Source organism: Dendrobium catenatum, unplaced genomic scaffold, assembly GCF_001605985.2.
Source record: "Dendrobium catenatum unplaced genomic scaffold, ASM160598v2 fragScaff_scaffold_615, whole genome shotgun sequence".
In the NCBI taxonomy this organism is placed as follows: domain Eukaryota; kingdom Viridiplantae; phylum Streptophyta; class Magnoliopsida; order Asparagales; family Orchidaceae; genus Dendrobium; species Dendrobium catenatum.
The window spans coordinates 164,359-182,194 of NW_021319077.1; the positions used below are offsets into that span (position 1 = coordinate 164,359).

Genomic DNA, 17,836 nt, shown 5'->3' on the forward strand with positions numbered 1-17,836 from the left:
TCATTTGTAATCGACTACAAATACTAGTGGATTCATTCAAACTGGGCCAGGCCCCATGATTTTTCCCCCATTTCAAGGGTTTTCACGTAAAAACTCTGGTGTCTCTTATGAACATTACACCCTCTCTCGTATCTGATTGTGTGCTGGATCTTCGTACAACATTAAGACGTTAAACTATTTCTCTACCGCTGCAAATACTCCAAGACAAAATAATAACTAAATTTATTAGGGTATAATAATTATAAAAAAATGTGGTTTGATTTTTAAATAAGAAAAAAAAATTATAATACCCTTAATCAACATTGTGAAAATTGGGCCGGACAATAAACCATAACAAGGAGAGTTTTACGGTTCAATCAGTTCGACGGGTTGAATCAGGCTCAAACTAGATGACATTATAAATAATAATAATATTAAAAATTAATAAAAATTAACATAATAATATAACTTTGATTTTAGCAAATATTAGAATTAATTTTAACACATTTGATTAATTTTAGCAAAAAATAAATGCAATTTCAGCACATACAAAGCTCAAATTCAACAAATATGATTATCAATTTTAGCAATTAAACTTAAACACACAATTTAAAATCACCAAACTAATAATGAGCATGTTTTATAATTAAAAAGAAATAAAACTATGAATTATATAGAGAGGGGCAAACAACAACAACTAGGAAGACATACATTAACGAGAAGAGAAGTTTCATAGAATTGAATGTAGCTATCAATGAGTGTGATATCAAAACAATTGAATGTAGCTATCAAGATGAGAATTCCAAGTTAAAACTAAACAGGAGAAAACATGTCAGGGAAGGGAGTCATAATATTAGGCTTTTAGTTCGAGGTTATTCCTCAAATGCCACTCGATCGAAATCCTATGGCTCATATTACGTTCTAACTGAACCTAATGGTTTTTTCAAAACATGCACCGGTTCCCTAGTTTCACAATCCGACTGCCAAGCCGACCAGTTCAACTCATGTTTTTTTTTTCTCGATTTTGGGATGCATTCCGACTGGTTCACGATTCAACCAATTGAACTGACCGATCTAGTCCAATTTTAAAAATTCTTACCCTTAATAATTAAGAAAAAAATATTTTTCTTATAATAATTCTACAACTATTTTTAAAGACAACTATAACCCCCAAATCCCACGGGCAAAATTCAGTTTAAATATATGAATATTCATTTGATAAAATACATGTATAATTTTTGTGCCAAAATCATATTTTTAAAAAAATTAATTCTTATCAAAATTTTCCTTTTAAAAAAAGATAATATAGTTCTTATAATTATCATACATCATGACCTAATTATAAAAAAAATATTTTTTTTGGGAAATAATATTATTATTATAAGAAAAGTATAAAAAATGCAATCAATTAGAAAAAGACAAGCAATAGAAAATTAAGTTCAACTCAAACAAATTAAATTTTATGAAAAAAAAAAAATAATCTTAAATTTGCATAAATTATAAAATTTGAACCTATAATCATATAATGAGAGCTAAATTTCTCAATCAGAATAGGCTGGAAAATAGAGTTTTGATGCCAGACGGGACATTGTACCTTTATTCTGATTTTTTTTCGCCTTTTCCATCGCTGCGAATTCCAGCCCCCCTAATCTCCCTTTTCCTGCCTGCACGCTCCGATCCGTTTCTGTATTGATATTTCCTGCGCCTCCACGATCCTCTTCCCAGCCGTCGGTTGCCCTGAAAGCTTACTGCAGACTCTCGCTTTCTTACTGCAGAGGTCAGTCTTTTTGGCTATCTTTACCTATCGCTTACCCGTTGCCTCTTCGCGTAGATCGTTTGTTTTGGGGGTTTGCTCTCTTTGATCGGAGATCGGGTGGGCTTAGGTTTTCTTTATGAAAAAACGCTGCTAATTTACTATTTTTAACGAGTTTAGATTGGCGTTTACGAGGGAAGAGCCAAGAAAGTGTTATTTTTTGTCTGATTAGCAAATAAGATGATAGTTTCAATTCTGTTCGGTTGAATTCGAAATAAAGATGGGTGCTCCTTAATTTCTTGAATCAAAATGTTATGCAACCAGCAAAATGGTCGTGATCCGTTAATGGAGTCATAAACTTCTTGTCCGAATTTCTGTCTTGAATCTTGGTTGATGAATTATGTAGAATCAGATCATATGTTGGTATGGACAAGATGTCTAGTGCTAGAAATAAAGTGGGACTAGATAGAAAAGCTGGAAGGTCCAAGTTTTTTTATTATTTTTATTTTCTTGAGATTTTTATTTATGGGCTTTTTATTAGAACTCTCAGGGGCTGTTTGGCAACAAATGAGATTTAACTTTAGTAGGATTTAGTAAATCCTGTAAATCTGAATTTAGTAAATCCAAAATGTGTTAAATCCTGAAAACTGTTTGATATGTCAAATGTTAAATCCTGTTAAATTTTAAGAAACTGTTTGGTACATATTTCAAGATTTATGATAGTTAGAGATTTAAATGTGAAGAAAATAATTATAAATTTAAAAATAAATGTATAATTAAAAATCAAAATTAATGTGTTATGAATTTAATAATATATTATGTACAAAGTACTTATTAATTATTAATTACACTATTAATTATATACTTAATAATATATATATTTTAAGTTATATTAATTAAGCTAATTATATTAATATTAATTACTAATTATACAATTAAGTTAAATCTAGATAATTAATTTATGCAATAAAAACCGTTTGGCTGGATTTAGCGTAAATCCGACTTAAATCCCAACATAAATCCGATACCAAACAGCCCCTCAAGGAGAATTAGACTATTGGATGGTGACGCATCTCAAATATCTAGTATTTAGACTGTACAATTGTATGTTTCACCTTGTCTTCTAAAAGAAAAATTCTTTATTTGAATCATATGCCAGTGTATAGGCTGAATTAAGGCAAGTTTTTTTTTAGCTAAATGTTAGAGAATATTAAAGATTGGATTAAAGTTTATCTTGCTATGCATCATAGATTTTCGACCCAGACATGAGGCAAGTATAGAAATTCATACCTATTTATCTATAATGTTTTGTAAGAAGTGCTAAGATACAATTATTGTATGCCTATTTTTAATCATTTAGATGTGTAAAAGTTGCAGAGAATCTTTGTTATCAAATATGTTGTATGACGCATGATGGGTTGGCATGGTGGTATAAGTTGAGAAAATCTCCCTCCTTGCCGCCATTCGAAGCGTGTGCTTAGTTAAACTTGCAATTTTTTGCTCCAAATTACTGTATGACAAAAAGGAAGATAATAAATCACATAAGTATTCATTTTGTGTAGGTTAGTGTTGTTGAATATCTTTCATTCAGTTCTGTTTCTTTACTGAAATCTAATAGAGGGGGACTAGAATGACAAACATGAACTTACAAATTTTTGAGGTTTCAAATTATGAAATTTTTTTTGAAACTTATGAAGTTTGGAGATATTAATTTATGAAAGTTTCATTAGGAATAATGAGAATGAGAACGTTAGATCATGACCCATCTAAAATATCTAAAATTAGGAAATGAATTTGATTGTTGCCCATATTTAATGGGGAGTTAAGGGTTTGCAAGGCAACTTTTTGATATTTTGATAGTTGACATGCTTCTATTTAGTTACAATTTTCTTGCTACTTTTAAAAATTCTTATGTTGTGAAGCAGTTTTTATAATCAGATTTGCTAGAGTGTGGTAGCTCTAAAAAAACCATTGTCCTATTTTTTTCAAAAGGGAAATAATCTATAATGCATACAATAGCTTTAAAAAGATTAGATTTTTTTATAGTAGTTCTACAATTATTTTTACAAACAACTGCAATGGCCCAAAAATACTCGAAAATCTCTTTGGAATGTTATGCTAGTGTATAGTTTTAACTAAGGTTTTATTTTATTTGTTAAATACTTGAGAAAACACTGCCATTGTGAGGTCCCAAGTCCTGGATGATAAAAGTGGAGGGTTGCGTTAGGTAGTCAACAGCCCACATAGAACTTTCGAATAATCATGACATGAATCCTTTAATGCATTGTGTTAATGCTAGGGCATTACCGGGAAGCGACGTGCTGTATGACCTGAATACAGTGAGAAATGTGCAAGGGCCGCTACATCGGCGCCCGGATGCAGTGTTAAATACACAAGGGTTCCCACATCATGGACGGATATGGGCGAAGAAGCTAGTCATGAAACTAAAATTAGGTTAGGATATTGGAATGTAGGTTCTTTACAGACAAATTAATGAAATTAGTTAATATTATGATTCATAGGAAGATAAATATTCCATGCTTTCAAGAAACTAAATGTGTAGGAAAGAAGGTTAAGGAGATTGATAGTTTAAGGTTTAAACTTTGGTATTCTGATATAAGTCGTACTAGAAATGGTGTAGGTGTGATTACATATAAGAGTTTGAAAGATTATATTGTAAAAATTGATAGAATTAGAAATATAATTATAGCTTTGAAGATTATTGTTGATGATAAAATTATTAATATTATAAATGCTTATGCTTCTCAAGTAGGTCTGGATATTTGTTCAAAATTAAATTTTCGAAATAACTTAGAAGAATAATATAAAAGATACCCCTTGAAAAAAAAGTTTTTATTGTGCGATATTTAAATAGGCATGTTGATGGAGAGGTAGAGGATTTTAAAAGCATTTATGGTGACTTTAGATTTAGAGCGCCTAATGAAGGTGGTAAGACTATTTTAGATTTTGCTCTAGCTTATGATTTTGTAATGGCTATTATCTTATTTAAGAAAAAAAATGAGTGTCTCATCACTTATAAGAATGTATATAATAAAACTCATATTGATTATTTTTTTATAAGAAAAATAGATGGTTTAGATTACATATATTGTAAAGTTATTCTAAGTGAAAGTTTATGTATCCAACATCACTTATTAGTTTTGGACTTTAAGATGAAAGAGCGGAATATAAAAAATATACTATATCGTTATTTTAGGATTAGATGCTGGTATTTAAAGAACTATAACAAAAATATCTTTTAGAGTAAGATACACAATCTTTAGATTTTATCAGTACATGAGGAAGCTAATGTTATGTGGGAAATAGTGGCTTGTACTATTAAGATTGTTGCAAAGGATGTAATTGGATTATCAAAAGAAAAAGCTTCTAATAGTAAAAATAGTTGGTGATTGAATCAAAATTTGCAAGAAAAGATAAAAAAAAACTCTGTTATAAAAATTGGTTTAGATAGAAAAACTCTAAAAAGTGGGAAATATATAAAGTTTCTTGTATAGAGCCTAAAAAAGCAATCTGCGATGCAAAGATTTTAGCTTTTAATGATTTATATAATATATTAGATACTAAATAGGGCAAAAGATATATGTATAAGCTAGCCAAACAAAGAGATAGAGTAGTAAGGATTTAGTTCAAGTGAAGTGCATTAAGGATGAAGATCAAAAAGTACTTTTTTTGGAGAGGATATTGAATAGAAGTGGTTGAGATATTTTACTAAGCTTTTCAATGAAGATTGTGAGAATACGATTGACTTTAGTGACCTTAGCACTCTAAATAAAAATAGAGATTTTTGTTTTTTATCGGCATATTACTAAAATTGAAGTTAGAGAGACTGTAAAGAAAATGAAGTGTGAGAAAATTGTTGGACCTGATGATATTCAATAGCAGTGTGTAAATGCTTAGGAGATGAAATAATTTCTTGGCTTACTAAACTTTTTCTATTATTTTGAAGACTAAAAAGATGTTAGATGTGTAGAGAATAAGTGTGTTGATTCTTATTTTTAAAAATAAAGGTGATTGATGCCCATGATTGTGCGAATTATAGAGGAATTAAGTTGATGTGTCATACTTTCAAACTAAGAGAGAGATATTGAGCATAGATTACGATGTGATACTCTCAAAATCAATTTGGATTCATTCCGGGTAGGTCTACTATGGAACCCATATATTTATTGAAAGATTTGATGGAGAAGTATAGAGAGAATAAGGAGTATCCTCCTATAATATTTATGGATTTAGAGAAAGCTTATGATAAAAGTTTCAAGAGAAGTTCTATGGAGAGTTCTAAAAATGAAAGTGGTTAATAATGCTTATATTCAAGTCATTATAGATATGTATGCTGGAGTTGTTACTTGTATGCAAACACAAGGTGGTTTGATCAAGTATTTTCCAATTTCAGTTGGATTACATCAAGGATCAACCTTAAGCCCATATATTTTTTCTTTAGTCATGGATGTTCTTACTAAAGATTTGCACGAGGATGTTCCCTGGTGTATGCTTTTTGCTGACAATATTCTTCTTATTGATAAGACTAAAGAGGGAGTTGAAGGTAAAATTGAATTATGGAGGTCAACCTTAGAGTCTAAAGGTTTTCGTTTGAGTGGATCTAAAACTGAATACATTGAGTGTAATTTTAGTAGTAATAGATATAGTGGGGGTTTGTGACTTTGAGCTATCAAGTCATTAATAAGAGTACACCTTTTAGATATCTTGGGCTTATTGTTTAGAGTGATGATAAAATAGATAAGGATATTATTAGTAGGATTCAAGTTGGATGGTTGAAGTTGAGGAATGCATTGGGCTTGTTGTGTGATATAAAAGTACCACTCAAACTTAAGGGAAAATTGTATATGATTGTGGTTAGACCTGCAATGCTTTATGATGTAGAATGTTGGCCATTAAAAGAAAAGCATAATATTAAGTTAAGTGTTGCAGAGATGATGATGCTCAGGTGGATGAGTGGCATTTTTCTTAGAGACAGGATATGTAACAAGCATATACATGAAAAGGTTGGAGTAGCTCCAGTGGCAGATAAGATTAGAGAGAGTTGCTTTGAATGGTTTGATCACATAAAACGGCGGCCTTCCGATGACCCGATTAGAAGAGTAGATGCATTAGATTTGACCTATTAAGAAAGGTAGAGGTAGACCTTAAAAGACTTGGTTAGAAAATATTAGAAATGGCATTTCTTTATTAGATATAAATGATAATTTGACTTTTAAAAGGACATAATGGAGAAAATGGATTCATGTAGCCGACCTCATGTAGTGGGATAAAGGGTTGATGATATTGTTGTTGTTAAATACTTGAGAACTTTAAGGATTGATTTAGTTTTTCCCTTGTGATGTACATGGATTTTTCATCGAGACTTGATGATGTTAACACACGTGTTGTATTTGATTTTTATGATAGATATTTGTGTTATTTTATGTCTTTAGGATTCCAGTATTTGTTATGGTTATTTTACCTTATGTCATTATGGTTGTTTAAGTAAGGGAAATCTAAGTCATGCAAGATATTTTATGGAATGTATAAGATTCTTATTACAGATGTGGAGACTCTTATTTATTTTTTGTCGAATTTTGATCATAAATCAAGGCTTGAAGAATTTTGGGAAATGCCGTGAGACTGAAGTTCTATTTTACTAGGACTATAGCTATTCTCATGGTACTATTATTGTTTATATGCCACTTACGGGTACTATTATTGTTCTTCACACACTTCCTATTTATGGAATGTCGAGGGATTTTTTTTTTGTAATTATTTAAATTTTAATTTTGGATGATCTTGAATTATGAACTTGAAGGTTATCTAGTTCAGATTGGGATTTTTGTGCTAACCATATCTACTATCCTAAGGATGAGGAGTCTATAAATAGATTTTTTAAATTATCATCATAAGTAAGCACTTCTACTTTAACTTTTTTTGTTGTCTTTTGTCAGAATTGACATCAATAATTTTTACAAGCATCATTGTTAAAGGCCCTAAATTGTCTACAAGGATGATTACCTTGTCTGCTATCATAATTAACCTTCAAATGATTTGGTTCATTGTTGTGATTACAATTCACTTTAGGTTCACACAAATGAAAATTGATTAGCTTCCTAATTATCAAATCTTATTTTTGCTAAAATAATTCATCACATGTTTGATTTAGCTTATTTAGCAACTCATTTAATTGTTGTTTTGAAGTAGTTAGAGTCCCATCACATCTGTTATTTGTTAAGTTATCTTGATAATTAGCTTACTGTTAAGTGAGATTGTAACACAACCTAAACTCCAATATAGTTAGATGCATGTTTCCTAATACAATTGATATGGTGCGTGTTATGTTTTCATGAAGAAAATGAGGATTTGCAAATCATAAGTTACCAATTAAGTAAACAAGCACTATTAGAGTTTTAAACTAGTTCATGAAAAAATCGAAATCATTTTTTGAATGATAAAGTTGAATTTAATTTCTGTGATTGGATTTTTGATGTGTCACTTTTTTAACAAAATTGGGAGTATTGTAGGAATTAATAGCAAATTATGTAGATAAAATAAAATAAAGAACAAAAATATCAATGCAAGAAAAAACTAGTCCTCAGATTGGTATAAGGAGATTACTTCTTTTGAAATCAGATAATTGCACTTGTGCTGCACTTAAAAGAATCACATCTAACTTACAATCACAAGTATGAAACTAGAAAGTGAAAATTTATTTTAGAGAAAAATTATCTGTCCCATGCCTCATATTAACTATTTCTAGACTCTTGTACCTAAGTAGATATGGCATATGATCAATCCCAATTGAAGTTTAAATTAATTCCCAATTTATTTTTAAATTTCCAAATAAGTTAACAACGACAAAAAATTCCCTAATGCAGATCTCATTTCCAGAAACAAAGAACCTACAATTACGCACAAATGAAATGCCAAAGACTTTACTATAACCCATTGGGGATTTCAAAATCATATGATCCAAATAACTCTATAGTACCACTGCCTTAGACAAAAAAATGCCAATCATAATCCAAACGATAACAAACGATTTGAGCATTAATCTCTTATAGGAATAAACCTAAATTGAATCCAGACTAAAATAATGACAACAAGATAAACTAACATTAAATTAGGAAATTAAATACAGTCTTTATTGACCATAATCACTAGCATGTTCTTTAATATAGTAGTAATAAATGAAATGGATTAAATAATAAAAGAAAATAAATAAATGCCATTGCAATTAATTTTTATATGATACTTTGGATAAAATTAAACATAAAGATTTTCATCAACTGTAGTGTTAGGAGTAAGGAGATGGATCTCATTAGATGGGTTTGTGTGGTAGTAGTGGTTAGTGACGGGCATCAACAACGGCCAGTGGGTGATGGCGGTGGTGGTGGGTGGCGGGTGGCAGCAGTTGGCAATTGGCGATGATAGTGGAATCAAGTTGCAATGTATTTGTAATTTAGTTAGAAACTGGCGAGTCAAAATGCTAGAGGAAATTTGAAATTTATGAGAATTTTACTTTCATTTATTTTCCATCAAACTAAACACCACGATTCCTAAAGCCCTTACATTTGGTATTCTTTATACTCACTTTCCATCAAACCAAATAGACCCAAACAAATTTATAGATTTTGTTTTATTCTTAGAAGGCCAAATTTTCAATGATTGTATTTTGATTTTGCTCTTTAATCAATTGGAACATATATATTTAGATCTATCTAGCTGATGTAGTGCTCTTAGGGTCTGCAGTCTACTTCATAAACTTATTGCACTCATAATATTCTTAAATTCTTTGTTTTTCTTTTCATGCCGCTGGAATGATTCTAATTTCTTTGTATTGTTTTTGTAGAACATGATAAATCTGTTTAAAATCAAGGACAAGAAAAATCAAGATGCAGAAAGTGCCAATGGAAGACCTCCTATAAAGAAGCAAAGTGCTGGAGAGTTGCGTCTCCACAAAGGTGCTTTATTTGCAAATGTATAACGATTGGTTTTGTTTGCTTGATGATTCTTAGAACAGCCGTGTATTTACTTTTAGACTGTTCTGATGTGAGTTTGGTTTTTAAGTCTTGGTGCATAGTTAATGTTGTATAGAATATTTCGAATTATGCAATTTGCTTCTCCTTTCGGACCTCCGACTACAAGGGTTTTCATTACCTCCATGTGGATGTCTTTTTTGTTTTGCTATATGACTTTTATTTGTGCTTTCAGAGTGTGCTTTAATTTTCTTTTGACATCAAGGAAATTATGACTGCTTGTCTTTGGAGCTTTTAAGTGAATTAATGAGCTGTAGCTTCATATTTAAGTTAATCCTCACATATTATAGTTTTTAACTAAGTTATATCTTGACTGCATTATCTTGGTAGCTAGCAAATATGTGGCAAGTGTTTTTGTCATGAGTTTACATATTGTAGATGTACAGAAACGTGCTATCATTTAACTTGAGAGAGTTATACTTGTAGTTGCACTACCATCTATTGTCTAACTTAAGGCTTATTCAGTTCTTTGTAAATAAAAAAATATGTTTTTTTGAAAATAATGATTCATTTTCCCCCTTTTTTGGTTTGAAAGTGGAATCATCACTTTTGATAGTTGTTAAGGTGATTGTAGAATTTACCATTGTTGGTTTCTAGCCATATCTACCAACGAAATGATGAAATCTAGCAAATTCATGATTTTACAAAACATGTTTTCTTACTTCCAAGCAACCAAATGAACCCCTAGGCCCTAGTTGTAAGTGATATGAGATTTAACGGATGGAGCACACCATTTTAAATGGATAATGGGATTAATTAAGAAGTTTTACCTTTATACGATAAAAAAGGTAAGCATTAGACCGTATTGGAACTGACATATGAAATTCACTTCAGCATATTTGAGAGTTTAAAGCCTAAAAGGTCATTTAATGAAATTTAATTATTGCACTCCATCATTGATAGTTCTATTAAACCTAACATTTGAAGTTAGCTGTAAAAAACATTAGTAGAACTAATTAATCGCAGTATGGGGAGTGCACGTGTTATGCTTCTTGATGAATCAAAAGAGTAAACACCTTCCAAGTTGGTGAAAACTCCTTTTATAGAACAAATGGAGAAATAGAAGAAGCAGAATTTTTATTCCATAACCTTCAATTACAGCAACTTTGGGTATTTAAAAATGTTAGGGGCCGGCTGGAAGGGTTTGTAGTGTTTTTGGAGCAGTTGACTTTTTTATGAACATGCAGAAAAATAAAAAAATAAACTATTTATTAAGAGCAGAAATTAATTAGGTTGCTGGACCAGCCCTGAATGGGTGGAATGGGGCTGGTTGACTTGCAGTCTATGGCTGAGAGCTTGCTGCAGCTGTTTGTGGTGATGTTGTGGTTTCTTTTGCTTCCTTCTGATAGGAAGTACTTGAATATTTCAAGTAAAACCTAACGCTTGGTAAAAACAGCAAAAACAATCCACAACTCCAATGGAAAACAGCAAAAACAGTAATTTTATTGGAAAATCTGAGGGAAAACACTTGAAATTCACTAGTAGAAGAAAAAGAAAGCAAGATACAATTGATCCTCTATTCAAGAGGAGGATCTATCTCTCCCAAACCTCTAGACATCGGTAGAGCCCAAAAGAAATCTAAACCTAAGAGATCCCAAATTCAGCCCAAATTCAAGATGTCTGAAACCTAGGAGAACAAACTATTTAATGCATATAATTCAAAAGGAAATCTTTAAACAGTCCCTACATTTAATTTTCCTCCTAAACTTTCTCAAAAATCCTTCCTAAAAAGTTCTGTGGAGATTTGCGATCCGCTCGGTCTCTGCGAGAGAGGCGGAACTTCCACCTCTGTTCGCCTAGGCCGATCCCGTGTGGACCGGCTGGACCGGTCTAACAATACTCTCATCCCAAAGATCCATCACCTTGTCCACAAGGTGGAAAGATGATGTCCTCCATTCCTTCTTCATCACAAACGGTAAGAACCTGAAGAGTTCGGTCTTGTGTCTGGCGTATAACTCTCGTCACATCTGAAATAGAGCCCCTTCGCCCTCTTCTCCTGTAATTCCGCCTCTGTGAGCTTCTTGAAGTTGTCCCCAGGTATTCCTTCTGCAGTCTTTTCCTTCGAAGTCCCTTGAAAAGTATTCGGTGTTGGCTCCTTGGATTTCAATAAGGTGGTGGTCATTCTGTACGGGCCTCTTGAGCTGTTGTCTCCTATCTCTCTCTCTCTCGAGGTGTCTCTGATCTTCTACATATTAAGCTAGCTTCATAGCCTCTCCCAAGTTACGAGGCCTCATTACTCTAATCGATGTCCGGATCTCTGGCGTCAATCCTTTATGAAGTTCCCCTATAGCACTGTCTTAGAAAGGCGGTCCAATCAGCTAGAAAGGTATTCGAACCTCTCCCAATATTCTATCACTAAATCATATTGTATCAAGTTGAAGAATTGCTCGTAGAAGTCTCCTCCCCTGCCGGTTCGAAAATGTTCTATCAAACAATCCTTGAACTTCTTCCAACTCCGGATGGGTCATCCCATGTCCCTCCATTGGTACCAAGCCAAAGTTTTCTCTTCCAAACATAGGCCTGCTAACGCCAGTCTCTCATCCTTTGTCAACCCATCGACGGCGAAGTATCTTTCAACCTTGTAGATCCACCCATGCGCATACACCCCCTCAAAGATTGGCATCTTCAATTTCCTCACCCTCGGAGCACCTCCGTCTCTCTTTTCCCACCATAATTTCTCATCCCCCAAGGGTATGGTTCCCCCCAAGTGTCACAATCATCTCTTCTACATTCATACCCAAACCTTTCATCAAATTTCCACCTTCTCTCAAATTCAGCACCCCTTGGATCATAACGAACTCTTCCCCTTTTAAATTCTGCCCCCATTGACATAATTACCCAAATCCCTTTCCAATCTCGTCCTTCGCCTCTTCAAATCAGCACATCTTCGTTCTTACCCTATCTCGTCACGCCCTATGATGCACCAACACGGACACGGCGACACGGACATGACACGACACGGACACGTGACACGGCAATTTTTAAAAATATAGGACACGGGTGTGGCGTGGACGACATAATAATTTTTTAATATAATATATAGAAATTAAGGTGATATTATAGTAAAAATGACAAGCAATAATAAATCAATTTCATGATAACTTGTTTAGCTTATAACATAAAGATGTTTAGTACAAAATGTCTAATACAACCACAAAAATATAAGTAAAAAATCATTTAGTACAATATGAAGGTCCAACTACTCAATAGAGAGAATGATAGAAATAGATTCAGATGTTGGTCTTTGGCCTTCAATATCATCATCATTGAATATCATTGCTTCCAACTTTGGTTCATCTAGAGAAAGATTTGCAACCTCCAATAATCCCATATCATCAAGGCACTTGAACACCCATCTCTAACAACATCTCACATCTTGTTATCACCTGTCATATAAAGTGGGGTTTTTCTTGATAGAAGACGAAGATTTGTATGCACATAAACTAAATCTTCAGCACGTTGTGGAGTTATTTTATTCCTCTTCATTGATTGAATAAATGAGTATGTGCTCCAATTTCTCTCACAACAGGAAGAGAATGATACTTGACCAAGAAGTTTTATTGCTATTGTTTGAAAAAGCGGTGCTGAAGCTCCATGAATCAACCATCACATTTTTGGATCTATCCTCCATCTATTAACCAAAGATTCTTGATCACCAAAATCCTCTAAATATTCAAAGAACTTTGCAAGTTCTTTATTAATTTTTCTTCTCTTCTCCTCATTTGGGAAATATCTTTTCCGGCATATCTTTCTCATATTTGAAACTTTTAAATCTTTTTATAGTGAGACACGTTGAGGGTCTTCTTGAAGTCATTATTTACTTGAATACCTTCAAATAATACAAAGCATATAAAATTATATGTTCATTTACCAACAAATTTAAATTAATTTAAAAGATGAATATAAATATACCTTGGATTTAATGAGCCAAACAATGCAAATGTGTGTTGCTTTTGCTCCACCTATCTTTAAGAATGGTATAGACAATGCTCCAAAAACTTGAGTCTCATCATGTGACTTTCTTTCATATATGTATATAATTTTTTTCACTTTTGCTAACATAGAGTCCCACATCTCATAAATCAAATGTAGGCATGATTTATCTGTGTCAGCCTCTCTCAACATATCATAAATTGGATCAGTGAAAGCCAAAATGTAGTCTACATTATCCCACCACAAATCATCTAAGACCTTTCTTTAACATATTTTGCCTTCTCAATATCATCTTCTCGATAGCTAGACCACTTCTCACTAATCACCATAGATTGAAGAGCATTTTTAATTTGTTTGAATATTCTCAACATGATTATTACAGAGGCAAAACGAGTTTCAGCAGCAGCTAACATTTTCAAGTGGGAGAAATCATTAAACATTGAAAGTCTCATCGAATGGTTCAGAATAAAATTTATGATCAGAACAGCATCATATGCAACCACTGTTATCCAATGACATACAGCATAGATGATTTTATTAGCCTCTGTATTCTTTGCTGCACAAATATTTTTAGAGCAAGATTTAAAGTGTGCACAACACAGGGTGTCCAAAATATATGTGGATAAGTTTGCTCCACCAATAATCCTGCATCTCTACACATCGGTGCATTATCTGTAATAACCTGCACAACATTTGAAGATTCAATCATGACTATCACCTCTTTAATCAAATTGGCAATAAAATGTTTATCCTTATATTCTCCTTCACAATTCACTTCTTTAATGAACCCTTGGTGGGGTTCGACCTGAACACTACCAAATGAGACAAGGTGACTCAGGTATTCAATTGAAGATACCGAGTGGTACTGAGTATGTACCTAGTAGTACCGAGCATATATTGAGCAGTACCGAGCATGTACTGAGCGGTACCGAGCATATATTGAGCAGTACCGAGCATGTACTGAGCATGTACATTAGGTTTTTCAACAATGAAGAGAAGAAATGGAGAAATCCACTTACAGGTCTTGGCTCTCTTATGCGCAGAAGGTGCTCTGTTTGGCCTTAATTCCAAACTTTGCCTCGGATGACCGCAGAAATCATGCAAGAATGAAGGAATGGGAAAGACGAGCTCTGCTTGGCCTCGGCTCGAGCACAGATGACGAAGGAACGGGAGGCGAAGGCAGCGGGCTCCGTTTGGCGTCGACTGCGAGCTCTCCCAGTCCGCCCTAGAAGATTTCTTTCGTGGATCGGAAAAATAGGGCTTCTCGTTCGCGGAAAAGGCTAAATAGAACGAACGATTTTATCATTTAATAACCTTGTCCGACACGCGTGTCCAATTTTAATTTTAATTTTTTAAATTGCAACACTCCAATGCCGTGTCGGACACGTGTCCGTGTTCGACACTGCATCCCCTCTTTAAGAGGCGTGTCGATGCATCATAGGTCACACCTCTCCTCATACCCTCTGCCCGGCTCCTCCCTAAATATAGGCTCTATAAGAGATATTTTCTCTTCTCCCTTTCGAGTCTCCCCATTTGCCTGATTGGCTTAGGGTTTTTCCCATCTCCGTGGTTGTCGGCCTTCCCTCACCTCTGACGGCGATATTTTGGTTTGACCCTCGAACACTTTGTTCAACATCTCCTCCAAGGTGGAAAATTTTTAATTGAACTTATCATGGATGGCTGAAACATCTTTTTTTTAATCTAAAACTTCAGTTTGGAGATCTAAAATTTTATATTTCATTTGTCCAATCTCCATTTCGAGGGGTTCCTCCAACACATCCATTTTCTTGGCCGCCATTGATGCCCGGATTGTTGTAGAAGTAACAATTTGGACTTCGACCTTCAAAAATAACAATTTTCTTCTACGAAATCCTAAGAACAGACACTGAAATTCACCAAAAAAGCCCACAAATGTCTCAAAAACAGCTCTGATACTAATTTGATAGGAATACTTGAATATTTCAAGTAAAACCTAACACTATTGATAAAAACAGCAAAAACAATCCACAACTCAAATGGAAAACAGCAAAAATAGTAATTTTATTGGAAAATCTTAGGGAGAACACTTGAAATTCACTAGTAGAAGAAGAAAAATAGCTAGATACAATTGATCCTCTATTCGAGAGGAGGATCTATCTCTCCCAAATCTCTAGACGCCACTAGAGCGTAGAGCCCAAAAGTAACATAAACCTAAGAGATCCCAAATTCAGCCCAAATTCAAGATGCCCTAAACCTAGGAAAACAAACTATTTAATGCATACAATTCAAAAGGAAATCTCTAAACATTCCCTACATTCAATTTCCCTCCTAAACTTTCTCAAAAATCCTTCTTAAAAAGTTCTGTGGAGATTTGCGGTCCGCTCGGCCTCTGCGAGAGAGGCGGAACTTCCGCCTCTTTTCGCTTGGGTCGGTCCCATGTGGTCCGGCTAGACCGGTCTAACACCTTCCTCTTCAATGATAGATCTTTATATGAGTATTAAAATCTCTAGTTTGTTCTTCCGAGTTTTTGGCCCAATTTTTACCCTGTTACTACACTGTATTGGTTCTAGTTGAATCTCTCGGTGCTTAAAACTCCCCTTGCCATGAAAAAGCAACTTTATCCTCAAGGTTGAGAGATGGAAATGAAGTACAAAGTGATGGAAATGAAGTACAAAGTGTTGAGAAATTCTCCCACGTGGCATCTTCGGGTTTAGTGGGTGTCCATTGCATAAGGTAAACTGGAAATGAGAATTGCATAAGGTAAACTAATGGGCTAATTATTATGATTGAAAGATGGTAGTGGGGTGGTTGTAATCGGTGGATTGCCTTTAAATGATTTTAAAATTGAAATATGTGAAATTAGATGAATCTTACTTTTTGGGGGTAGTGTAAGTCAGTATGCCACGTGAGTAATAGTAGACTGAAAACGGAAATGTCCAAAATATCATTTTGCCAACTTAGAATGTGTACGATTAACTATTAAAGATTGTCGAAAAGGTTGAAGTTTTATCATTGCCAGATCAACAATAGATAAATGTAAATCTTGCCGATGACAATCTGCCATAACTTTCATTCTATGTTGAGCTTGTTGCATATTATGTCAGAGTCTGAAAGAGTGTGTTGCAATTTGTCAATAGAGTGTCGACGACATCAATTTCAAATGTTCCACGAATATATGATGGGATGGACAATGGTAGTTTTCCACGGAGAGCCTAATGTGGAATCATTTGAATAGCTATGTGGAATGATGTATTATAACAAAGAGAGGTACACCACAATCATGGAGTGGTAGAGGTACATATGCATAGAAATATTATTCTAAATAACAGTTGAAAACCTCATTTTGGTCATTTGTCTGAGGATGATAAGTAGTGTTGTTATGGAGTGTAGTACCACTTAAAGCAAATAGTTGATGACTTGATGCCATAAATTAAAAAATGCTATCTTAATCAGACACTATGGTCTTTAGAAACCATGCAATTGAACAACCATATTGGCAAAGAGATCGATAACTTTGGATGCAGAATTAGCGGCAGGCAAGGTCCAAATGGGTGTATTTGGAAAGAGGATATATAATTTCTAATATTTTCTAAGTCTTTTTAGGTGTACCTCTACATTTCCTAACATATGTTAAATCTAATACACCTACACTCCTAACTGGGTCATCAGAAGGCCGTCATTGTATGTGACCAAACCATCTAAGTCAATTTTCTTTAATCTTATCTGCCACAGGAGTTGCTCCTACCTTTTCACGTATATGCTTGTTTCGTATCCTATCTCTAAGAGTAAAGCCACTCATCCACCTTAGCATCCTCATCTTTGCAACACTTAACTTAATATTATACTTCTCTTTTAATGGCTAACATTCTGCGCCATAAAGTATTGCAGGTCTAACCACCATCTTATAGAATTTTCCCTTAAGTTTAAGTGATAATTTTCTATCACACAACAAGCTCGATGCATTCCTCCACTTCAACCATCTAACTTGAATTCTACTAATAATATCCCCATCTATTTCATAATCACTTTGAACAATAGGCCCAATATATCTAAAACGTGTACTCTTATTAATATCTTGATCGCTCAAAGTCATAAACCCCCCACTAGATCTATTACTACTAAAATTACACTCTATGTATTCAGTTTT

The 17,836-nt window shown here is 33.7% G+C and overlaps 1 protein-coding gene across 1 annotated transcript in view; it reads left to right on the forward strand.

Moving 5' to 3' along the window:
• Nucleotides 1-1,518: 1,518 nt before the first annotated feature.
• The window catches only part of LOC110107924 (NEDD8-conjugating enzyme Ubc12), a 31,406-nt gene continuing 15,088 nt past the window's right edge, over nt 1,519-17,836 (forward strand). The window contains exons 1-2 of the mRNA XM_020838372.2: nt 1,519-1,756; nt 9,591-9,702. Coding sequence (XP_020694031.1) covers nt 9,594-9,702 — 109 coding nt within the window. The 5' untranslated portion in view covers nt 1,519-1,756; nt 9,591-9,593. The remainder of the gene's footprint in view (nt 1,757-9,590; nt 9,703-17,836) is intronic.